The sequence below is a fragment of the Crocodylus siamensis genome, chromosome 13 (assembly GCF_052110815.1).
Source record: "Crocodylus siamensis isolate JL-2025a chromosome 13, ASM5211081v1, whole genome shotgun sequence".
In the NCBI taxonomy this organism is placed as follows: domain Eukaryota; kingdom Metazoa; phylum Chordata; order Crocodylia; family Crocodylidae; genus Crocodylus; species Crocodylus siamensis.
The window spans coordinates 6,386,997-6,411,567 of NC_143407.1; the positions used below are offsets into that span (position 1 = coordinate 6,386,997).

Here is a 24,571-nt window from a genome sequence, read left to right on the forward strand (position 1 = left end):
TGGTTGTAGCCGTGTTGGTCTAAGGACATACGCCACGTGCTGTTGGTCATTCGCCATGTGTATGTCCTTAGACCAACACGGCTACAACCAACAACGCTGGTAACAAGATGGCTTTCCCGGTCACGGCACTCCCGAGGGAATTTCGGAGCAATCGTAGCTGGCGCCCAAGGGGGAAAGCCCAGGAGACGTTTGTGGTGAAGTTTAAACCCAAAACGTTCAGAGCTGGAAGAGAGCTAAAGCAGTAATTCATGGGATGATGGTAGTAGTAGTAGGCTCTTATCCTATTGTGTAGAGCAGCCACTAGATGGACAAAGACCTGTTCTCTACTGGGACAGAGGCAGCACCGGGCAGGGGGAAGCCCTCAGTTTTGTGGAGGGATTGCTGACCTCAGTGCTAGTCTCAAACAGGAGGAAAATTACCCCTGGAGAGAGAGAGGGGGTTTGATGGTCTGCCCCTGCCACTGTCCCCCTCCATGGAGTGGCCCTCGGCCTTGGCTTCACCCTGCCCCCTTGCAAAGGAGAGGTGCCCTTCCCTCACTTCAGCGGTCTCCCTGCTTTCTAGCTGCAAAAGTTTCCACCAGGTGGGAGGGCAGGAAAGGGGCATAAATCCAGCCAGAGGAGAGGACTGGGGAAGGGAGGAGAGGGAGAAAGAAGCAAAGCCCACGCGAATGTAAAGTGACAATTTAAATAGCTGTGTGGAGGGGCTCTCCCTTCAGGCTAATTAAATTTATCGGAGAACAGCAGGTTACCTTATTAGAGCCACGTGGGTTTAATTAACAAAGGAAAGTAATTAGCACGAGCTCTCTCAGAGCTGGAGGTCCTGCGTATACCAGGCTGAGCCAGCTCCAAAGCCCACTGGAGGTGGAGGGGACCTGGTGGGCGAGCGGCTGGGGGGGGAGGGAGGTTGGCTTCTGTTCATCCGGACGACCCAGAGAGCAGAATCCGCAGGACGGTCTCGTCACCATTTGTTCTTCTCTCCCCGCCTGGCAAAATGCGTCTGGGATGAAACAAGGGGATTAAATTGCTTTCCTCTGCATCGTATTTGTTTTCTCCGGCCTCCCCCTGGTTTGGTTCTGAGCGGTGGAAGGATGTCCCGCTCTCCACAAAAGCCTTTTCGACTCTCTCGGGCCCGTCTCGTTCGTTCCTTCCCTTGGCGCGGCCCCTGCCGTGCTCGCCGTCCCCGAGTGCAAGGGTTCCCTTCTTTGCTGCCTCCTGCCAAACCCCTTTTTCAGCCCAGTGAGACCCGAAGGGGCCATCTCCACCACGTCCCTCTCGTGCTCTGGGTCAGGCTTGATGCAGAGTCCATCGGGGTCCCCGGACATGATCCTGTTGACTTGCATGCGCTTTGGATTGGGCCTGCGGCGCGTGGAGAGTTGGCGCGGCCCCTGCACACAAGTGGCACAACTCCCGTGTCCTGCAAGCTGTTAAATTTAGACTGGACAATGGACAGGGGGAAAGCATCCCGCCTTGGCAGGGACCCGGCTCTGGATGACCTAATATGTCTTTGACTTCTGCAGGCTCACAAGCGCCCCGTAAAGCCACCATCCCCTTAGGGCAGCACAGTTGGTGGGACGGTGTCCAGAGCCACCCTAATCCGGCATCTCCTCAGACCGTTCTCCCCTCCCCCCCGCCCCTGCAACACCATCACACCTGTTTGGGAGGCTCGGACCGGCCTCTGAGACCACAGACCTGCTGCCACCTCTCCCGAGCGGCCTGGGCCGCGAAGAGGCAGCTCGCGAGGGGAAACCGCAGCTGTGGTATTAGCAGCAATAATTAGTCAGGGCTTCTCTCGCGCAAACGGGCAGCTTTTTCCAATAGTGTTTTCAGGAAGGAAATGCAGTCATTGGATGGAAAATATCTTGGAAGAACAAAGACAGTAAGAGTGAAGTCAGATTCCGGTAAAGTGTGCGTGTGTGTGCGACTGGTGGGTGTGCATGTGTGTATCTGCCTGCGGTTCCCCTTTTTCTTTCCCACTCTGCTTTCCCCCCGTTTCTTCTCCTGATCACCCTCTCTCTCATTCTTTTGCTGCCTCCTTTTAACTTTCCTTTCACCCTCTCTCCATTTCTGATCTGCTTTCTCTCTCCGGCTCTCTTCTTCCATGTCTTCTCTCTCTCTGTCTGGTGTCTGCTTATCCATCTGGCCGGCTTTTTCACAGTTAAATGGGGCTGGCTTGCAGCCTTATCCCCCCCCCCCCCCTTCCCCGCTTTTGTGTTGCAAAAGAACTTGTGAAAGTTGTAGACATGAGTCAGGAATAGCTCATAATTCAGCAGCCTCTCTCCCTCCCTCCCTCTCCTCCCCGCTTGCCCCTGGCCAACAGCTGGAGGAGGATCTGAACGAGGGGAGATAGAGGATTAAGCAGACTCCTTTGAAAGGAAGTTTATCTAACAGGGGAATGGTGTGGATGAGATTGACCAGGAGGGTTCCTCCAGACTGGAGCGGGGAGGGCGGTGGGGGGGATATTGTGCGCTGAGAAGGCGGCCGGCGTAGAGAGCTGTGTTTCTAGCCCAGATCCCGGGCAGGGGGTGGGGAGAGGCGGGGAGAGCGCCGAACGATGGCGGGAGCTCTCAGCTTAGAGCCGGGGAAGAAATCTGTGCCGCAGCCGAGCCCGTAAATGGGCCGGCGAGTGATGGGAGAACGAGGGTTGCAGGAGTGTTGGGGGACTTGAGCATCTGTAGCCCCCCCCCCCAACTATTATAGCACATGCAAGTGTGCAGCACCCCATCAGGATTGGGTCCTAAAGCCACTCCTACAACCCTTGTACTGCCCATAGGTTTCAACGGGGCCACCAGTGAGGTTTGAATTAATGGCTTAAGATGGGGTACAGGATGGAGCCAGGACTGGCTTGTTCCCGGTCTGGTCCTGCGGTGGTTGGCAGACGAGCTCCCATTGACACCGAAGGGAGGTAACGGTGCTTAGCACCTCGCTGTGGGAGTGCAGGCCAGGTTAGCATTGCCCCAGTGCTCCCATTAGGTGACCCCAGGAGGGCTGGCGAGGAGGCCTTGCTTCTGGAGAGCGCAGCCCGTTCTCTTTGCATGGGACCCCGCAAAGCCCCACGGTTTCAGTCCAGTTTCTGCCTCTTCCCCTTTGCTGTGACTGGGCCAAAACAAGCTCCCCCAGTTGTGGGGTGGAAGCACAAACTTGACCTGAGCGGTGGCTTTGGATCAGAACCAGATAGAAATCCCTGCCCTGTGAGCTGTGTCTCGCTTTGAGATGTTTGTGGCCTGCTCCAAAGGAAACATGCAGGGGGTGGCAGGGTCCCCCCTTCAGTCTGACACCAAAGACTCCCTCTGGCCGCTGCGGCCTTGATTCAGCAGCTGGCAGAGCCCGTGAGGTAGGTGTGAAAGGTCTGTGTCTATCCATCTCCTCACTGTGTGTTAGCTAGGCTTGCAGACAGACCCTTTCTTTTTTTTTTGGATCTCATTTTTTGAGTGTCCAGATGCAGTCGCTCTTGGCCTGGATGCTCACAGGCAAAGCAGCTACTGGAATCAAGGGGAGTGCCCGGGGTCTGTCACCTCCTGGAAAGCCAGGAGTCAGGGGGCCTTTAGGTGTTCAACTCGAGACCCCAAGGCAGCCCAAATCAGCTGCGTGTTTTGGCAATGGTGTGTAAAGACGCAGTTGCTCTTCCGAGCTTTCTTGCTCAGAAGGGGACGCGGGGCACCAAGCCAGCTGGGATATTAGTGGCTGTGATTGGAAAGATAATGATGATCATGTGCATTTAAAAACAAATACGTAGCTGCTGAGCATGATAGGAATCTCGGTTTCAGATGTTAAGCTTCACTTGCAAACCTCTCTCCCTCAAGATAACCAGAGAGGCAGTGCAGTTTGTTTGCAGGTGATGCTATCACAACAAGGACTTGCATTGCAGATGCTTTCTTGCCTTCCAGCCGAAACAGGATAGGGTTTGTAACAGCTGATATACCCCTTTTCTGCCCCTGGAGAGTAATAATGGACCTGCCGATAGAGCCTGAGCTTCGGTGACGTGGAGAAACATCGCTGGGACTAGCCTATGAGGTGGTGATATAACACCAGATGTGTGGTACCCCAGGGCTGGTGTTTCCTGAGGACCCAGCCGGAGTTGGGAGCTGTCTGTCTCCAATGGCATTCTCATCTCCATGCTCCTTTTCTGATTTGAAAGCCTGCCAAATCTCCGCTTGTTGAGGAGATTCCTCCTGGCAGGTGTGGGACACCTGTAATCCTAGCTGACATGAGCTGGGAGCTGCATGTGCTCTGCATCTCTCAGGATCAGTCTCTTAGCTTCAGGGGCAGGTCACTGGGGATGAAATATTCAGGTCCAAACTCTCTCTGCCTGGAGTCTTCCTCTATTATGAGCGTCCTGGATCTACTGCTAACTGCTCCAGCTGCTGAGGGGGTGCAGAGGATGCTCAGAGGCCATCAGAGCCCAGCCACTGGTTCCAGACCAGTCTGTGTCGCCAGGCGACTAAAATGTACCCTTTGGCGGCTGGTCACCCACTCTGTGTGGGCTGAGTTGGGGGTTGTCAGGCTGTATCTCAAGGGGGTGGCATCGTGCATTGCAAGTAGACATCTGCAACTGCATTTAGTGCTGGGTAGAGTGGACAGACAGATGGATCTGGAGATCAAACTTTCCTTTGCCCCATCGAGTGCCCAGTGATGGGCCTTAGCCCTTGCTTGGAAGGGATGCCTCCAGGGATAAGAAAACCTCTTCCCATTCTCTCTTTGCTGAGACAGCCAACAGGCAGCAACCAGGGTGGGGCAGTTTGAGATGGATGTCTGCCCACTGGGATCTGCTCTGAGACCTACTCAACTCCTTGCGTATCAGCGGCTGAGCAGCCATTAGATGTTAGCTGTCTCGTGTCGCTGTCACCCTGGGCCAGTTCTGAGCCTGTTTCGTAGGAGGATAGGTCTGCGTCACCTCTTCACATGCAGCATAAGCAGCCAGGGGCTTTGAAGTGCCGCTGCCCTGTTCCACGTCTCGGCTGTGCCTGAGACAGCGCCTTCAGCTCCCAGGTGTGCCCAGCCAAGGTGTCAGGTGCCTGCCGAACTGTGTGTGCCCCCCTTCCTTTTCCTCAATCCCTTCCCAGCATCCAGAAGGCAGGTGGCCAGCTCAAAGTCCTCAAGTCGTGCCTTGCCTGTACGTGGCGAGGCTTACAGTGACTGCGAGAAGATCTGGTAGGGTAAGAAAGCCTCTCTAATGGGAGAGGGGAGAAAGGGCGCCGAGGAAGGAGAGGAGAGTTTGGAGCAAACTGCGGGAAATTGCTTTTCTTTTGTCTGCTGTGGCGGGGAGGGCGCTGGAGCGGAAAAGTGTATTTTGTTGATTTGAAACTTGAGTGAAATGGGTAATGAAGACAGATCAATACCAGTCCCTCCGCGTTCTCTCTCCAGGAAAAATACAGCGGCCACTTCCATCTCTGCTGGGGCAGTGCTGAGATTTTTCCAGTTGAACTTGCCGCACCAAGAGCTCTCCCCCCTTTCTCTGCTCCCCACCACTTCCACGCATCCGGATGCCCCCCAGTAAGTGATCCTGCCCCACCAGCTGCAGGAAGGAGGCAGAAGCCCAGGGTCCAAGCTGCTCCAAGCAGAGCAGCAGTGTTCAGGGTAACGGGTGACCAAAGCGTCACTTCAGTTCTGTACGGCTTGATTGGCATGACAAGTTACACCGTCATTAACGGAGTGGAAGAAAGAGGCGGCCCCCCTCAGGTACCTGTCAGAGGGGGGCAAGAGAGATGCTACATATGGGGGTCTTCTCTGTGGCATCCATTCCTGGGGTGGCATGATGCCCCTTCTCCCTGGGGTGCCACATTGGTGGAAGGAAGCAGATCTTGAAAGGGCTTGTTGGGCCCAGGCTGCTCAGACGGGGCGCGCTCTCCCTGGCAGGAGGGATGCACAAGGCATCTCCTTTCCAATCTCTGTTGACTTGCAATGCAAGCATGTACTGCCGGGTCTCACCTAGTGGGGTGTGTCACACTAACAAGGATCATCGCGATTCAGTCACTGTCCTATTTACAGTTTTCTCATGTGACAAAAGCAGCAAACATGTGCGTTCTCCTCCACCCCCGTGCGGACTCGCTCCCAGCCGCTCGGCCCACCGAGGTGCTCGCTTGCACACCTGCTGTCCTGCGTGCACAGTTTCCCCGCTGTGGCTGCTGGTTGTGCGGTCATTTGTGGCAGGGCTGAGGGGGGCTGGAGAGGGGTGTGGAGAGGAATAATGGCCCACTGGTTAGAGTATAAGTTGGGGGCTTGGGAGATATGGGCCCAATGCCGTGCTCTGTCTCAGGCTTTGTGTCTGACCTGTGGCAAGTCCCTTGGAGCCTCTGGTTCCTATCTGTGCAATGGGGAGCGCAGAACCGCCAGAGTCACAGGGGTGTTCAATGCAGTAAATGCATGGTTGTCAGTGGCTCATAAGATAGGTTGTATAATACCTAAAATACCCTGCTGGATAGTGCCAACCCGGGAATGTGCCACACGATCGTAGTAGGGCACGGAAGAATCCTGCTCTCAAATATGTGCCCAGAGTCTGCTGTGCCTCGTTCCTGTTCCCCACGCCTGTGCATGCAGCTTGGCTTTCTAACTGTGACCTTGATCTTGCCTACTTTTACTATTGACTTGAAGTTGGCTTTAGCCCTATGGGGACTGATAGTGTGGTCAGTGGAGGGGGGCTGATGGCTGCCCTGCTCAGTTTGGGGCGAATCAGGGAGCTGGCTCCAGGGAAGTCCATAGAGTTAAATCAACGTTAAGTATTTTAGCCTTGGGAGTTTCAGTGCCTTGAAACAAAGTTGGGACCAAATGGCTTGAAACGCCGGCATGAGGTTGGAGTGAGGTTGTGGTGTGATGCTTTTTGGCAGTCGGTGGTATAAGCAGCCCAGGGATGGGGCTCTGAAAGACTCTCACTCAGCTGCGGGATAAGTACATGGTTGGGAGAAGTTTTCATCTGTAGCTAAGTTGAATGTACAATGCTCACTGCATCTTGTGATCACATTGTACATGTGATCCTTGGGCATGGAGCGATATCCCAAATGGAGAAGGGGCCTGTATGGGGGGAGGGGATGCATGTTTCTGGCTTCATCTTGCTCATGCAAAGTTGGTAGTGGCTACATATGCATTTCCCTGTTTCTAGCTCTTCTCACTCCACCTGTACTCACTGTCCCCATGGCAGACCCGCTTAGTCTGTTCATCTCTGACTTTGAGAGAGGGGTTTTGTTTTGTTTTTTAATGACATCTTTTTTTAATTGCCTCTTAATTCACCTTGGGTTTTAGTTAATGAAGGTGCTCTACGTCCTGGGCTGTGTGGGCAGGTACACGATCTAAAATAAGGTGTGCTTGTATGTGTGGGTGCTGGTTCTGCTGCTTCATACGCTTGGTTGGACTTGCACGGTTTTACGTGGTGCCATTGAAGTATGTGGCACGTGGGGGCCTTTCTGTGTGGGTCTGCTCACAGGGCGCAAGGCAAGTCATGTGCGTGTTTCGGCTTGGACTGAGGAATATGGTGAAGGGCTTGGCTTAATGGCGGCAGTCGTTAAAGGCGCTTCTTTAGATACTCCGTCCTAGCTCGCTCATCATTGCACCTGATCCTCCCTCATTTGTGTCCGGCCCTTAGAAATCCCCTCACCTGATACACGCTGTTTTATGCACGAGCTGAGGATCTGGCTGTCAGCTCTTTGCTGCTGAGCAGGTCTTTGGTTTTTTAATATGCCACGTACAAGTGGGGAAATGTCCTAGCCCTGATGTGGGAAGACAGATTGTATTTATCAGCATTCAACCTGGGGGGTATGAAGAGCATTCACTGTGTCATATGCTTCTCCACTTATGCAAGCTTCCTGGAAAAGGGAATGATTTCCAAAGTTGAAGGGGGCTTTAATCGCCTTGTTCAGCAAGTCTGGGGCTCCCGCACCCTGTTCCAGTAACCCTCAGACCCCCAGGCAAGAAGGCAGTGCAGTCAGCAGCATAGTCATTCAGTCTGTGGCTTCTCCTGTTCTGCTTCGTTAATGCACCTCAGTTCTGATCAGGAAGTAACGTTTTGTCTGGCTTCCAAGAGAGTCCTCCTCCCCCAGCTGATCGTGCAGCCCTGAACGCTTGTTCCCGTAAATACTTGTCACTCCTAACTCCTGCTGCGCTACGCCGTGACCGATGCTCTTGGCCTGCACCGGCTTCAGCCACCTTGCTCCGTATGGACACCAGGGGCACGGACCCTCCCTTTTAATCTGAGACTTGCTTCCGCCCACTGGCTGACGGCTCCCCACGCTCCATCTCTGGTACGGTAGGATTACAACCGAGACAGCTTGGAAAACCATCCCCTTGAGACTCTGTTCTCAAATCAGAGATACGGTATTGAGGCTTTTGTTAGAGGGCCAAGGCTGTTAGTAAGCAGTTTTGTGGAGTGGCACCAGGCCAAGGAGTGAGTCATTGCCTTCTTTAGCTCAGTATCTGGCAGATGCCAGCTCTGACACATAATACAGGCCATTCTTGGAGGGAGAAATCCAGCAGTCTGGGCTGCCCAAGCCAAGCTTTTGTTGTGGTGGTGGCAGTTGGGGAGTTAATGTGCCGAGAGGGAGCGAGACGTTCAGTCCTCATGGAGGAGCTGGCGATGCTATGCGTCACTTGAGTTCGTGGTCCCACTGAGCGCTGTGTAAACTTCCTTCCAGACAGCCCTGCCGGTCCATTCACCTCTGCTTGGACTTGCTGCATGCTGTCATGATTTGCGGGTGTTTTTCTGTGCCATGCTAAGTGCTGCACAAAGCATAAAAGAAGACATCACTTCTGCTCCCGAGCGCTCTGTGTAGAGCCACAGCGGTTTTGGGACTGGCCGTAGATACTAAATGGCTTGGTGGCTTTGCGGCTGGGATCGTCATCCTGAACTGAAAGGTCTGAGCGTTACCCGACCGTACCCCTGGGATTATGTGCTTAGTGATCAACATGCTTCGTTCCTCGCAAGAGTTCACCTTTGGCCGTGCCGAGCTTCTCCAAGGGCAGTGTCTGCAATGGCAGGTGCCCCAGCGCCCTAAGCATCATCTAGCCGTTCCCCAAGGCGTGAATCGTAGCGTGCACCAAGAAACCCCAAGTGATCGGTGTACTGCAGTAATTGCCTGAGTGAGCCAGTCCCGGACGGGGGGCGTATGTGAACTCGTCTCCCCTTGACCCTGTCCCAAGCAGTGCAGCTGCAGAGGGGACAGTGCAGGGCTCTTGGGGAGTAAAGCCATCCATGTTTTGGGCATCTCCTGGGTCCACATTTATCATACTTTCCTCTTTTACTTATTAGATGCTTCTCGAAGGGGCTGCAAGGAAGGCCCTCCTGTAGATATCCACTGCATGTGGATAGCAGCCTATTGTCTTGTTTCTGCTAATTTAAGCAGCTGGGACCCCAGCTGGGCCCCCTCCATCAGGAATTTTGGTTCCAAAAGACAGCTTGATATAGCCTCTGCTAGTGCTTCTCTTTGCTTCTCCCAGTCCACTATATCCACCTCCAGATAGCCTCAGCATCCTCCTCCATGCCTGCACACTTGACCTGGGTGCCATCAGCCAGCTGAACATGTTTCTGCCCATATTGCCTTTCCAGTTGTCTCAGTCTGGGAGACGCTGGTCGTGGTGCCCCTCGCCAGGGAGCCTCGCATCCTAGCCCTTGAGATCCGCATCGGATCTCCTCCAAATCCAGGTTTGACTATGAAAGCTTGTCGTCCCAGGAAAGTCCTGACTTCGGGTGGTTTCAAGTCCTGTTGATGCATCTTACAACAATTTATGGTTGTATTTGATGCCCCACCTCATCTTTCTGTACCTTGGTTTCTCATCTCTGAAAGGCAGGGCGCTGGCGTCCACCTTTCAGAGGGACTCTAAGGCTAACCTCAGAGCAGCATGCGTGGGCTCCCTTTGCTCCAGGTGAGGGCGATTCCTTGTCGGTACCCAACAAAGCTGGCTGAACATGTTCTGCTTTTCGGGGGAGATGTCAGTTTTCAAGTAAACCAACTTCTTTGGGAAACATTTTCTGTTTTCCCCTGGAAATTTTAACTTTTTGATTAAAAATAAAGAAAGAAGAAAAAGCTCTAAAACAGCTGGCTTTCAGTTGGAAAATGTCTGGGTTTTGACGAAAATCAGAATTTTTCTTGGCAAGAAAAATCCATTTTTCCAACCAGTCCTGATACCCATACAGAAAATACCCTGGAGGGACTAGATGGATTGTGCGAGCTAATGGGACGGTGGCCGTTTTAGCTTTTCCCCCCCTCGGCCTGAGAACCAGCACAAAGCCAAAGCGAGAAGAAAATCGGCAGCCGCAAAAGCTCGTCTGGCGCACAATCCAAGCCAGGTAGCTGACTCCCTCCTCTCCGCCCCCACTCCTCAAGAAGCCACCACCGTTCCCAGTGTCAGCTCAGCATCTTAGCGCAAAGGAAAAAGCCATTTAATGCAGACAAAGGTTGTATGAAAATATAATTCTGCTTTTGTTAGCAGCCATCAAGCTCTAAAAGGCGTCGCTTTTGTTTTCTTGTAACGTTGTGAAAACCTCGTGTCGGATCGAGAGCTGCGGCCCTCACGACTAATCGCCTCTCCTTTGTGTTTTTAGATTATAGGGGCAATTAGTGTTGTCAAAACCTCTGGCAATTCTCTTTGCTCTTGACAGGGTGTCAGTCCGCCGGGCGAGAAATGGAAGGTGTTATAACTCTCCGGTAATTAGAATGCCTCCGATTTGAAAATGCCAGCAAACGTGTATCAAATAGGACGCGCCGCGCGGCGGTGGGAAGAGGGCAGGCGGAGGGAGTTTGGATGGAAGATGCAGATGAGCAATTAATTACGGCCTCTCATTCCAAGCACGTTGCTGGCTGATGAATGGCAAAGGGAAATTAGTGTGATGCTTCGTTCCCAGCAAGTGGGCATGGACAGCTCTCTCCTGCTCTCCTGGCGCTGCCATATGGATTTGTGTCTTTGCAAAGCCCCAGGTGTTCCCTGCACCCTTGCAATGCCTCCCTGCGATGGAAGGGAACATCTCACCAGCCAGATAACCTACCAGGAAAAGGGGTGACAATAGCTCTCCTGGTGGTCAGCTCCATTGCTGCAGAGGTAGCAAGGCTCGTGACTACCCTTAAGGCTATTTATTGGCTGCTTTGCCGTGGTGATCTGGATTCTGCATCGCAACACGGTGGCTTTTCTGTGGTGTCGTTCCACTAAGTCAGCGCTATGCCTTGGGACACCTGGTCTTGTGTCTAAACATTTGCAAAGGTCCTAACATTGGAAAAGCGAAGCGGTTTCGTGCAAGGAGTAGGGACAGGGGCTGATTTGGCCCTTATTTTAGTGTGATAGCATCTATGAGCCCATCTCCTCTGAGCACCTTGTTGTGGGAGCAAACCCGGAATACCAGGATGGTTCCTGCCGCGAGGAGTGGCCTTTCTTCCTGTCGCAACAGAGAGGGCAAGCTGCCTGGCTCTTGCATGAATGAATGAAGTGCTCCGGTGGCCCGGATTCCCCACCCGATTTTTCCTCACCGGTGCCTCGGGCAGAGCACGCAACCATTTAATAAATAACTTGACAAAAAGTCAACAGGTACGGTGGGGGGAGGGAGGATGGCGAATGACAAATGAAACTGGGCCCACTTGCGACACTGCCCTTCAAGCACAAAGCCTGAGCAAACAGATAAGCCTTGCAGCCTGCCTCGAAGGTCAACAAACAGCAGCCGGGTTGGTCCGGCAGGGTGGAAGGGAGGCAAACTCTGTGGTGGGCGACCCTCTGCTGATAACTTTTTGCCCTGCTGCAGAGTCCAGACCTAGGGGCTGCTTGCAGAGGTGTTCGCAGCTCAGCGCACCTCCTGCAACGGGCCAGAAGGAAAGGAGTTCATTCAGATGTGCATTCATTCCCAGGTCCTGACTTCATCAGCTCCCCTGGGTCAGGATTAGAGAGACAAGCCCCTGGAAACTCTCCCAGGGGCATTTCTGACCTGGGTGTCATGGCACTGTCAGGGGATTCCTGAAGTTTTTTCAGGCTTCAATGTTCCTGCCTCCAAATCGTGTCCAGGGCAAGACCCATTTCCAGAGCAAAGATCAGGGGCCAGTCACCCAGTGCTCGCCCGCACATCCCAGTGGTTTGTATATGTGTGTACATTCACTGAAGATCTCCGGCAACTTCTGACCCCCTCCCAGGGACCCTGTGTTAATCACTTGGGGAAGCACAGCTGCTTTATTTCAGTAGCTCTGGAGGCCTCTGAGACTTTCAAAACTCCCATCTCTTTGTGCCTTTAGTGGGGGCAGCTGCCCCGTGGAGAGCCTGGAAGCTCAGTCCTTTGCCCTTTCTCATTCTCCTCTCTCTATCACTTGCAATAACTTCTGTTGGCCTGGGGTCACTGCTCACCCCTCCTTTCTCCCACTCCCGTAGTGATGGGAGCACTTGGTCCCCACCTGCTTGCAGCATAGGTTTTAGTGCCACTACTGGAGCCAGTATTGAAGGTGGGAGCAGTGTCATTGGATTAACAGGCCCAAATTCCTCCCCTCTCTTTCCTTCTGGGGCTGAAAGCTCGTAGGTGCGTTTGTCCTAGTTGCACAAAGGAGGAGGGAGGAAGGCTGGCTCTCTTCTGGCATTGAACTTGCCCTACTGCTATTGAGAGAGCTGGAAGTGGGGAAGCGGACTGTCCTGAGCCGCTCTGTCCTTTCCCACAAGCTCAGGTGGGTTGACGACATAAAGGCTCTGCAGGGGATTAGGTCTGGGTGCTTCAGTTTACCTGGAAAAGAGGCAGCGTGCCCTGAGCTGAGCACCTATGATTTCCTCCATCCTGGAGCTTGGTCACGCCTCCCGGAAGGCGCTCCGCATGTCTCCGGATCAGAACTGCTCCTGTGCCAGGCTCTTCCCAAAGTATACACCGCTGCACGAGCAACTGTCCTGGCTATTGCCGAGCAGTCACTCGCAGGCTGAGTCAGGCTGCACCACCCTGGGCGGAGCGGTTATAGGGGGCAGAGTAAATCCTCGCGACGGGAAGCACCGCGGGGCTTCCAGCAGTGGGCAAAACCCCGGTGTCTGTGCCCTGTTTATCTGACCCCAGGTCCCTCCGTCTCCCTTCCACCGCTCCGCCTGGCTTCTGGGTTGCAGGTAAAACAGAGCTTGGATTCAAGTGCTTGGCTCTACAAAAGCTCTGCTAGTTTTGCTAGGCTGTGCAAAGCAGGCAGGAGCTGCAGGGCTATCTCTCAAAGGTACAGAGCATTAATTTCCATTGATTTTTTTTTTTTTTTTTTTTTTTTTTTTTTAAATACTGGAGTTCTGGGCAGGCAGCACCTCTGAAAATCGAACCCCTGGGCGATGTTGTCAGCGCTTGCAATGCTATCTTGAGGCTTGTGATGTTTGGTGGGGTTCCCCCCAACCCTTAACGCCTCAGTTCCTGCAGTGGCCTGCGCTTCCGGGGGAATTCATTAAGAGAGAAGTCTGTTTCTGGGTCTCGTGGTTGCAGAGAAGAGCTTGAAAATGTGTCCCTAGAGAGTTGAGTCTCCTGGGGGTGTCAGTCTGGAGTTCCCAGAGAAGGGAGGTGCTGCAGCCCAAGTGCCTGAGACCTCCCACCAGCCCTTCCCTCTCCAGCGAGGAGAGGATTGATCTTCACTTGATGATGCATCCCATCCATGTGCAACTAGGTCCTCTCCCAGAGGTGACCCAGGTACTGGCAGCAGCTGTTGCCACGCTTGTGCATCATAGATGGCATTCGCTCCTCTGCTTTGGTTTTGAAACGGGCCGATGGGATGGAGGAGGTGACGAGGGGCAGCGAGCTGGGGGGCCGGGGTACCGATCGAGTGGAGGACTTTGGAGCGGGGTGTGCCAGGTGTCGTTCAGGAGCACCTTGTCTGATTCACCATCAAGGTGTTTCGGGCCTTCCTGCCTCAGATGCAGGCTTTGTCCTGCCACGTGTGGGCTTGTTAAGGAGCTGATGCTGAGGAACCTCCCTGGCCACCAGAACAAGGCAGCAGTCACCAGGACCCCAAAGGACCCCTCCAGCTGCCACCTCTGTGCAGCGCTCCCGTTGACGCCCGTTCTCTGTCCCTGCAGGTCCCTGTGTCTGTGGCTATGATGTCGCCTCAGATGATCACTCCGCAGCAGATGCAGCAGATCCTCTCTCCCCCCCAGCTCCAGGCTCTCCTTCAGCAGCAGCAAGCGATAATGCTGCAACAGGTAAAGCGGCCTCAGCCTCACCCACCCTTCGGTGCCACCATGAGCTAGGTCCCAGCTTTGGGAACAGCTGGAGCGGTCCTTGCCGTCTGGGCATCGCCAAGGCTGATGTGACCCACCCTCCAGGTCCTTCCCTGTCCCCGTGCAGGATCCGGGGCCTCTCTGGGTCAATCAGGCAAGCAGTCTAGGCCTTTTCCTCTGCGATGGCTGTCTCCAGCCCCAGCATTGCTTGTTCCCCCAGTGCTGGGGATTCCCACCACGTCGGTAGCATGGAATGGGAAGAATGGTGTTTATAAATAATCCCAGCGAGGCTGGATTCTGCTGCAGTGAGTCAGGGTCCATGCCCATAAAACGCGGCCTACACACAAGCCAATTCAGGACTTGGTTTTCAGCGGAGAGAGGCCCAGGCCAAACCCCTGCGGCTGGGAACATTTGGATCCGGGGCTGAGCATTGCGGCTAGCCCTTGTCTAACGGTCCCCAAGCTCAAACCTCCTCCCTGAGCTTGGGGCAGATGTAGACCTAATAGCACAGCTCGGCTCGGCTTCACTCTGCTTGCCAGAGGGCTGGGTCCTTGTAAAAGGAGTGGAAAAAAGGGTGGAGGAAAAGGGAAAAAAACAAACCAAACTCCCAAACAAAACACAACTGCTTGGGTAAACACCTCCTCCTCCCCGAGGGAGGGAGGGAAGGAGAGAGAGGGAATGCAACATCCCCCAAGCATCCTCCGCACCCTTCCTCCTGCCATAGTACCTGTTTACTCCAAACACGCTGATAAGGAGTCAAGGTTGGCCCCGGGGAAAGAACAAAGGGTAAACACCAGCTTGGGTGGGGTCTTTCTCAGAGCCTCTTTGGAGCCGGATGAAGAAACATGTTGGACGGCAAATTAAACAGGCCAGGCCGGAATAGCTCGCATTCTCCACCAGGAGAAAACCAAACATCACACCTCTCACCTCTTGACCCAATGTTCTCAGAACCGCGCTCAACCAAGTTACAGAGCCCTGCTTTTGATTGGCTTTCGGGTAAACACGCAGCCTTTCCAAACCTGTTCTGCCGACAGAAAAAAGGCAAGTTGCTGCTGTCAGCGCCGTCAGCCCCGGAGCTGATAAAGGTTTCCCGGCCTCCAAAGGGGCGTTCCGCAGAAGCCAGAATTGTCCTGGGTTTTTGGAGGCTTTTGTTGACCTCTGCCAGGCTCCGGGCTGCTCTTTTATGGAGAATAAATCAGTCCGTAAGTGTTAATTTGTTTACGGCGGGGTAGGCCTGAAACTTGGAATTAACCCTTGCTTCAGAATCCAAAGCGTTCCCTTTTTTATTCAAGGAGCTCGGTTACAAGCGTTAAGTAAAGTTTCCCTGTGCAACAAGTTATTATTGTCCTCCATTTTACAGATGGGGAAACTGAGGTGCCAGGAGGAAGTGTCTGGCCCCCTATCTCACTAAGCATTGGCAGAGCTGGGGATGGAAGAGAGGAGTCCTGACTCTTGGTGTCCTGCCACAGCCACAGTTTGCTCCTTTGTCATAGCAGCCAGTCTAATTTGGGGCAGGAAGGCCGTGCACGGCATAACTGTGACTTGCATCGGCTAGGAATGGGTTCCCGAGGCTCGTTCCAGCCGGAGGAAGTAGGGAGAGGTCGGCCCCTGCCCCCTTCCCGGCATCCCTAGTGTGTGAGCTGTCTTCTGCTGAAACTCGGTCACTGGGACCCTTCGCTGAAGGTGCCATGTTCTGGGAACACGTCTCAGCTGTCTCGCTGTACTTCTCTTGGACTCTAGACCTCAGCCCTTGGAAAGCAGAGGAGCCTTCTCTGCTATATAGAGCATGGAGCTGGGAGTCAGGCCATGGGGGGTTTTCTTCCTTCCCGTGCCATTAACCCACTGTGAGCACTTGAATGATACAACTTCCTCATGTCTCAGTCCCCACTTGAAAACAAAGATAACATGCTATCTGTGTGTACAGCACCTAGCGCACTGCAACCTTCCCCTGATTGAGGCTTCTAGGCTCCTCGCTGACACAAATGATGATTAATATTATACAAGGCTTAATTAGTATGCATAAAGAAGCTTTGAAAGCTTCAGGGAGAGATGCTCGTGAAGGGGGAGCGATCAAAGAATCAGCACCTTGGGGTCTTGGTTTTACCTTGCAATTTGGTAAGGGCCTTCACAGTACTAGGGCTGTACCTGGTGGCTTTTTTCCCCCCCTCCAGTGCAAGCCAGCTAGATGCAGCGAAGGATTAAAGGTGAGGATCCTGTCTGTTGTGCTGCTGTGGTGATGGTGGCACCGTCACTCATTCCCACTTAAAATTCAGGGTGTTTTAAAAAAAAGAAAAAGCAGCAAGGGGTTGTTTTGTTTGGGGGTTTCAAAGGCTCGTCGAGTGCACCCAAGTCGCGTGCAGCCTGCAGCCGTGACTGCTCGGAGGCCTGTTTTGCCATTAGAGGAGAGCTGAGAGCCTCATGTGATCACATCACTCTGGGAGCTGGGGCAGCACATACCATGAGATTTGCAATAAAATCATGAGATCTGCCTGTGCTTGGCACAGCATCAAACTCAAGGGAGCTGGAAATGGGCAGGATCTTCCAGCGGCCTGTCCTGTGCTGCGCTGTGCTGATTTCTGCTCTGCCTCTCTCCAGTTGCAGGAGTACTATAAGAAGCAACAGGAGCAGCTTCACTTGCAGCTACTGACGCAGCAGCAAGCCGGAAAGCAGCAACCCAAAGAGGTGAGCTTCTCTGGATGGGCCCATAGGCATGGAAAGGATCCAGTGCAAGTAAAAGGGAGTTTGTGCATAAATCCTAGCATGTGGGACAGCAGACTGGCAGGGAGGGAGTGGGGTGCGGGGGGCATGTGGCTGTGGGGTGAAGTGGACTACTGTGGGGATGGGTGGGGACAGCTGGGCACAAGGCATTGATGATTCCTTCTCTGGTGGTTACGTGTCATGAGATCTGATGCAGTCCATTGTACGGTTTGCAGTGTGGCATTGCTGCACGGACAGCTTTGAAGTAGACGGGGGCTCAGCAAGTGATGGGGTGTGAGAGCAGGAGCTCTGTGTAGGGTGGCAGTATCACTCCCTGCGTGGAGCTTGGTACTGCCCGGTGTTCTCCATCCCACAGTTAATGCCCTGTTGGGAGGCTTTTGCGCCAGGTGGATTCTTGGCAAAATGGGTTTCCATGCCCTGAGGAGTCCTCACCGCCTCTGGCTGCTAACCACAGACTGCACGTGTGTACTCGCACTAGTGGAAGGCGTGCAAATACTACCAATGCTGTCTCCACCTTTGTCCTTGTCCACAGGAAGAGGACAGGAAAACCCCTTCCTCCACCCCCAAGAAGGCATTTCTCCCATTTAATGTTAGCCCAAGAGAGAGAATTGAAAGAACAAAGCAGGAGGGAAAGGCTGAAATGTTGTTCATTGGAGAGGTACCACATCAAATTGACCCAGGGCACACAGGAGGGGGACTCTTGGCCTGTGTCCACCCTGCAGAATGGTCATGTTTGCAGCAGTACGCCCAAAGGAGAAGAGGAGCGTGGTTAGGGGAAAACCTGGATGAATGGTGCTGTGAAAAACTGGCTTGGGAACATGGCCTTTAGGGATGGATGATGGTGCCCAAGCACAAGCTTAGTGAGACTGTAGTAGTGTTGTTAGGTTCTTGCAGTATTTCTGGCTGAGCTGGAGGCAGAAGGGGAAATGGGACGGGAAATCCGTTGTCCGCGCATCCCCAGCCCAGCTTTGCAAGTTAACATTAGCCGAGTCCAGAGTTTGGGGAACACATTTCTGAATCTCTTGAAATTTCATCCAGGGCTTGTGATGGTGCCTCCATCTGTCGTCTTCTGCTATCGAGTGGTGTAGGCCAGTCTGAAAGAGCCACAGTACATGATGGGGGTATAAGTAGGGTCAGGATTTTCGCTCTGCATTATTTTGTCCTTCCGCCTGTGGTGCCAGCTCCATCAGGATACACATTTTCAGCTCACTTTCTTGCTCTTCTCAGGCTGTGGAGTGTTTCCTGAAAGGGTTTTAGCTGCCAGCCTTGTTAAAACTTGTCTAGAGGAGAGAAATTTGCCCTAACCTTTGCTCCGCGACCTCTAATGGACTATGCTGTCATGTGGTCCGGTGGGATGCAGTGTGGTCCAGTGGCTAAAGCACCTGGGTCCTATCCCCAGCACAGCCTGCTGGACACTTAGACAAAACACCTCCGCGGCTTGTCTCCCTTCCCAGCGTGAACTGGGAACAATGGCTGCTTTTTTGTGTAGGGAGAAAGGTGCTATCTGTCTTCATTCCCACTGGGTGGGGAGGTTGCAGCAAGAGCACATAGTTGGCTCACATTCAGCTTACAGTCCACTGTAACCCCCAGGTCCTTCCCTGCAGTACCACAGCATTGCCAGTCTATCAAGAAAAACTCCCCCCCCACCAAATCTCCGAGTTTCTTTGTGTTTAACACGGACCTTTCTGAAGAAGAGGATCAAAAACGCTGTTCATGAACTTCCTGCCAGTTTTCAACCTACGCGTGGTTCTGTCCGACCCGAAGAAGAGCACATCACCTGATCAATAGGGCTTTGTGTCGGGCGAGTGGATTCCCTCCATGGGGGTCATGCGCGACGTCCAACAGGTTGGGATCACCCTGCTTTTATTGAAGGGGAAGAGGGTCCCAGCAAAGAGCGAGGGTGCTCTTGGTATGGGAAGAGATGCTGCAGCCTTGGCAAAGGCAGGAGCCACTGCCCTGAATGACCACTAGAAACAAATGAGCTGGTAATTTGAATTCATGGGGAAAATAGATTTGTGTTGGGTATGCTGCAAAGTTGTCTTGGCCCTAACGATTGCTTCTTGGAAACGAGCTCTGGTGCCTGTTTTGCTCCAAATACACCACCTATCCAGAGGTCAGCGTGAGGCTAGCTTGCAAGCGAAAGCTGCAGGCACCTGTTAGCATGGAGCTTAAGTAGCGCGTAGGCCTCGCGCCGGCCCTGTGAATAGGGGTGGATTTCACCGAGTGAATGACAGAGGTTGCTATTAATAAGTTAGTGTTTGCCAATAGTAAGTGCTTGCTGGTAACTGTGATACCATTATTTCTCAAAAGGAATAGGGAATGACTACCGTCTCCCGAATACCCCTGCGCGGGAGCTATTGGCGAGCCCCGATCTGTAATGGCAGTCATGGTAGGATGCAATTACCAGGCACTGCGCCATTTGAAAACCAAGCGGAGTAGCTCCCTTCTGCTGATTTCAAGGGCAGACACGATGCAATTGTCAGTCAGAGACTCGCCGAGTGCTGGGGGGGGATCAGCAGGTGGGATTTTCTTTCCGCCCGTGTCGTCGTGCTGTACGGTGAGGTTCAGAACCGGTAGCAACTTCTCACGTTGGAGAGTTTCAGATCTCTCCAGGTGGATCAGCGAAAGCAGGGCACAGCTGAAACTCCCCCGGGGACCGCGGGAAGAACAGGAACAGGAGAAAAGAGGAGGATGGAAGAGTGTGGGAAAGCTGTGGAGCCCCGTATCCTGTCCAAGAGGATGCTGTGCAGTGCCACAGATTTATCTCTCTCTTCCAGAGGTCGCTCACGGTGAGAGAGAGAGGTGAGGGGACCCTGGGAGTTTGTTCTCTGAACAAAGCCGAGGCCTCTGTCTCAACTTCCTTGTTTTGTGCCACCGAGGTGCAAGCGCGTGCATAAAAAATGCGGCGTGTGTGTGTGCGCGTATTGGAGTAAACAATGGGATGACCCTCCTGTCCGGTGATGCTGGATTTTCCACCGACCGCCCTGAAAGGTGGCCGAGATGGGTTTCGCTAACGCTGCCCCTCTCCTCAAACCTCCAACCAAGTAACTTTATTTCCGTCCCAGGCGTCTTTGGCACGCACCCCTGCCTCGCCGCCGGGGCGGGCCGAGCGGATGCGATGCCGGGGCAGGCAAAATGTTCCCTCCGATGCCTTTTAAGCAAAGCTGCTCGGAGCGGAGCGTGGGTTCAAGTAGAGCGAGCACGCCTCATCGTTATGCGCCCGCCCGTGTTGTGCTCCCAAAGACCCGGGGAGGGAGAAGGGGATTCCTTTTTTGGAGCAGCGTCTCCACGCCAGCCGTGGCCCCCACGTACCGGCTGATACTGCAGAGCCTGGCGGGAGCAGGCGGGGGGGCAGCCGGCGAGGATTGGCTGGCGAGTAACCTAGGCGTCAGATTAATGAAGTGCTCCTGTCAGTCCAGAGTGTCACGCCGAAACTCCTCTTGATGTGCTCATAAATCAAAGTGACGGCGCCTGTTACCCCGGTAGCTGCACCCACTCAGCTGCGTCTAATGTAAACAGAGCGCAGACAAAATGTGTTAAGGAACTCGGCCCCCTTTGCTGGGGAGGAGAGCGCGGATCAAAGGCGTGCGTGTGTGCGGGGGGGGGACAGGTCCCCGGAGGGTTCCCTAATTGGACCCATCTTTCATCCCCATCCACTCCCTCCCCTGACCCCAGGCGAGGGAGAAGGGAGCACCCCGATGGGTGCTGGTGACTGGCAGAGTGAGGATCAGTAATTACTTTCTTTGTGTTTAAGATTTTTATCTGTGGGCAGATAAGCTTCATACTTCATTGGTTCTATCAAAAGCAGGCGGCGGATGACCTCTGAAAGTGAAAGCGTCCAGAGAAACCCACAGACTGTGGCAGCGGCAGGGGAGGAGGGGAAGGGCGTGGGGGAGGCAGAAGCTGGAAGGCAACGCCGGAGTCGAGCTCCCCGGCTGCCCCCCCGTGCGTCGAGCTGGGGAGATGTGGCGGTGGGGTGCAGGGTGGATGGGGGGATAGCTGGGCACGCTCGATGTCTTTGCGGGAGCGATACTGTGTACGAGACTTGCGGTTCTCCCATATTCGTCGTGCCAGACGTGGTGCCAGGGTGCTGGAGGGGGCACTGCAAACTTCGAGAACAGCTGAGGCTCACCAAGCATTTTTAGGGAAGCCTGAGCCCGGCTTTGGCCTACAGCCCTGTAAGGCTATTCCCCTTTAATTGAATTGAAGCCAGTCAGATTCCTGGTGGATTTTTTTGGCCCCAACTCTGCCGCTCTTGTATGAATCGGATTTGGAGGAGATTTGGGGTCAGGATTCAGATGTGAAGCTGTGCTAAATGGCAGGGGAAATGGACTCGGCCTCTGATCTTCCAAGGAGCAGATGTGCATCATTTCACCCACCTGGTAAATGATGGAGCAGAGGGCTGCGGGTCTATAACCAGCTCCTGGAGGCGGTGGTGCCCGGTGGCTCTAACAGGCTGGGGGTCAGGACCCCTGGCTTCTGTGCAGTCAACTCCAGGAGACGGCTGGGTGCAGGAGATAGAGGTTAGAGTAGGCACCCCTGGGTTTTTCTCAGCTGCACTGCTGGGCCGTGTGACCCTGAGCCTGGTGCTTCTCCATGCTGCAGCCTGTACAGGGGCATGATCCTTTGCTGGCTCGTGGAGGGGCGCAGGGTGTGCAGCACTGTGAGATCCTCTGAGGATGGGTGCCATAGGGGCGGGCTTTTAGATTGAGGGGGTCTCCCCTGCCAATGCATGGCCTTGGCCCTCTTGCTCACGCTCTCCATCCTGCCTGCACAGTAGATCCCCTGAGACATGCAGCAGCAGCTGCCATTGCCACCGCCACCGCCAAGGTCCCCTCCGACCCTGGAGCAGGTAGATGGGGAAGATAAAGAGCCCTGTTGAGTTACGAGGTGAAAGCAACTTGCCCTGGGGACCCTAATGACTTAATCTGCTCCCAATTTCCTTCTGCGTTACAGCCGGGAAGTTGAGTGAATGAGGCAGTGTTCGGCCGGCCTGATGGAACAGGCAGAAACCTGCACTCACCTGTGGGGAGGGTGGGAACGGAGCAGGGCAGGGAAGGAAACGAGCCCTCGCTGCGGCGTTTAACAAAGGCCAGGGTCTGGCTCCCCACCTCTCTGCCCTTACACATGCCCCACACCTTCATGAAGCCCTTTCCATGCAGAGGGCTTGGAAACCAGGGGTAGCTGCTCTCAGGAGACCCTTTGCCTCTATTCTGGCTTTCAGGGGCTCCCTCTTCTCGAGTCTGTTACCTGCATTGAGGACCTGTGGCCTTTAAACACTGTCGTCTGGTCCCAGGGTGAGGAGCCCTCCTTATCTGTCAGTACTGCTGGTCTTCCCACGATGTGAGCAGACCCTCTGATGTGCCTTCTCTGCCTGGCTCCAAAGCGTTAAAAGATGCCAAAAAGTCGTGACCTTTGCCCGTGCCTTTGTTATTAAGTCCTGGCTGTCCCAAGTCTGGAGTGAAGCCAGGCCGGATAAGCCCCTGGAGACGATTCCTTTGGGCATCTCCCTGCAGCGATCGGAGGCTCAGTGGGAGGGGGCTGAGGTTGGGTCTTCAGCCTAGAACCTGCCTTCCCACCAGCAAAAGACGTGCAGATGTCCATGTGCCATCTCCCGGCTGCTGTGGTCCTTTCAGCAGGAGGTGGGTGCCTTCCCGGGGCACTCGGGCTCTGGCAGCACAGTTGCTGAGTGGGACCATGCGGGGACACCGAAAGAGCTTGGTGATGATGGCTGTTGTCTCCCACCGGAAGCTCTGCCAGCAGGTGAGCGCAGCCGAGGCCCGTATCCGAACCAGCTCCTCATCCACTGCACGAGGCGAAGAAATGAGCCTGTTCCACGATGGCTCCGAACTGTGATTCCCTTTCAGTGCAAATCGCACGGTTTCTGATAGCAGCCCAGAGCCCCAGTCATATACCCTGGCCCCACTGTGCTAGGCACTGTACAAACACAGGCCAAATAGATGTCCCTTGCTCCCAGAGAGCTGGCAACCTATGTCAGCATGCTGGCCCTAGAGAGCCATTGCCTCAGGCCAGCTAATTGCACTGAAAAGCAGCACCTTGCTCTAGCAAGAGGCTCTGGGCGTGGATGGGTCTTAGGTGAGGGCCAGCACTTGAACATGAATTTGAGCGATCCATGCAGCAAGACCAGGACTGCAGGGTTTTTACTGCTCCAAGAGTGCCCCGTCTCATGGCTTGCTCAGGTCGACACCTCTTTCATGAGAGACGGCTCCTCTTGCAGCAGTTGCACCTCCTCTGACCCACTTCTACCTCTGCCCTCAGTACAGATGCCCCTTTAATGCCTGATATTGGCCTGTCTGCCAGATTGTTGGTGACAGCGAGTCCTAGCCGATGCCCTCATGGGCTGGAGGACTCAAAGGGTTAAGGTATGAAGCCATACCCCACGTCCATGATGGGAACAGGCAGGTACAGACAGCTCCCTCTCTTCCCTTCACCCAGCAGTTGCCCTTCCCTCTCCTCCTTCAAACCTCTCCCCTCCAGGTAATTCTCACCTGGTGCTTGCCACCTCCCCAGAGATGTATCCTGCCTAACAAGTTTAGGGCTGGTTTTACCACTCGGAGTGTAGTCAGCTGCTCGCGGGAGGTGCGTCTTACCTGGATAGTACTTATGAAGGAAACATAGCATTTGTGGGGTCTCATGTGGAGGAGCCGTGGCATTTGTGAGGTCTCGTGCTGCTGCTTTCTCTTGCTGTCTTAGTCTTTGCCCCTGCAGGTGGAGAGCAATGGGCACGTGGCTCTCTTTGCGTCCTGAAGTGTCACAGTAAAGTTTGGGGTGGTTCACCTTAGATGGGAGGACATTAGCACCTCTATATGCACAGCACCTAGGTGCTGGTCCATGTTTAGAGCTTATAGGGTACGTCTTTAGTGCATCACCAGTCTTTTCAGGGGTGGACTCTGTCACACCGCACCCACCCTCTCCAGTTTCACACCCAAATACTGGAAATGAAGTGGGGAAGCTGCCAGACGAACCAGCTCCTCATCCACTGCACGAGGCGAAGAAATGAGCCTGTTCCACAATGGCTCCGAACTGTGATTCCCTTTCGGTGCAAATCGCACGGTTTCTGATAGCAGCCCAGAGCCCCAGTCATATACCCCGGCCCCACTGTGCTAGGCACTGTACAAACACAGGCCAAATAGATGTCAGGGAGGTCCCTGGTGTGGCTTCACCACGGCGTTCCCAGGTTTGGGGGTGTGTTAGAGACCAAGAGCCCCAAGGACATGGCATTACAGGGCTCACAGGCACCACCACAATACAGCTGATGCCAGGTGCTTCGCAGGGTAAGGTCCCTCACCCCTGTGAGAAGATGAGGGTTTGCAAAGTATCCAAGTGTACACAGAGCTGCAGCAAACAGCTATGCGGGCTGGCCGGTGAGCTCCAGCAGATCAGAGAAGCAGCATCCGTGGAAGTGAAAGCCACGGCAAACAGCTGAGCAGCTCATCTTTCACTCTGCAACCCCAGATGCAATTTAAGTGGGTTGCGAGCCGTTCTCTGGGCTCTGCCGCCTGAGCCAGAGTGAATGGGACAGAGCTGGAAAAAGAGGAACTTGGGTTTCTCAATTTTGTAACACAAGAAAATAGGGAGGTTTGATCGCAGCAGCGTTTGTAAACCTTCCTCGGAGGCATAGGGTGTTGGCTGCCGCTGAGACTGGGGGTTTCGACTGGGCTGTGCCAGTGCTTCTGCTGGGACCAAAGCTGGAGGTTCCTGGCTGGAAGGTCTTGTCC

The 24,571-nt window shown here is 54.1% G+C and overlaps 1 protein-coding gene across 10 annotated transcripts in view; it reads left to right on the forward strand.

Moving 5' to 3' along the window:
• FOXP4 (forkhead box P4) overlaps positions 1–24,571 on the forward strand; it is a 122,865-nt gene that overhangs the window by 58,729 nt on the left and 39,565 nt on the right. For all 10 annotated transcript variants that reach the window (XM_090026381.1, XM_090026377.1, XM_090026375.1 and 7 more), the window contains 2 exons: positions 13,974–14,096; positions 16,710–16,796. In XM_090026381.1, the coding sequence (XP_089882507.1) occupies positions 13,974–14,096; positions 16,710–16,796 (210 nt within the window). The remainder of the gene's footprint in view (positions 1–13,973; positions 14,097–16,709; positions 16,797–24,571) is intronic.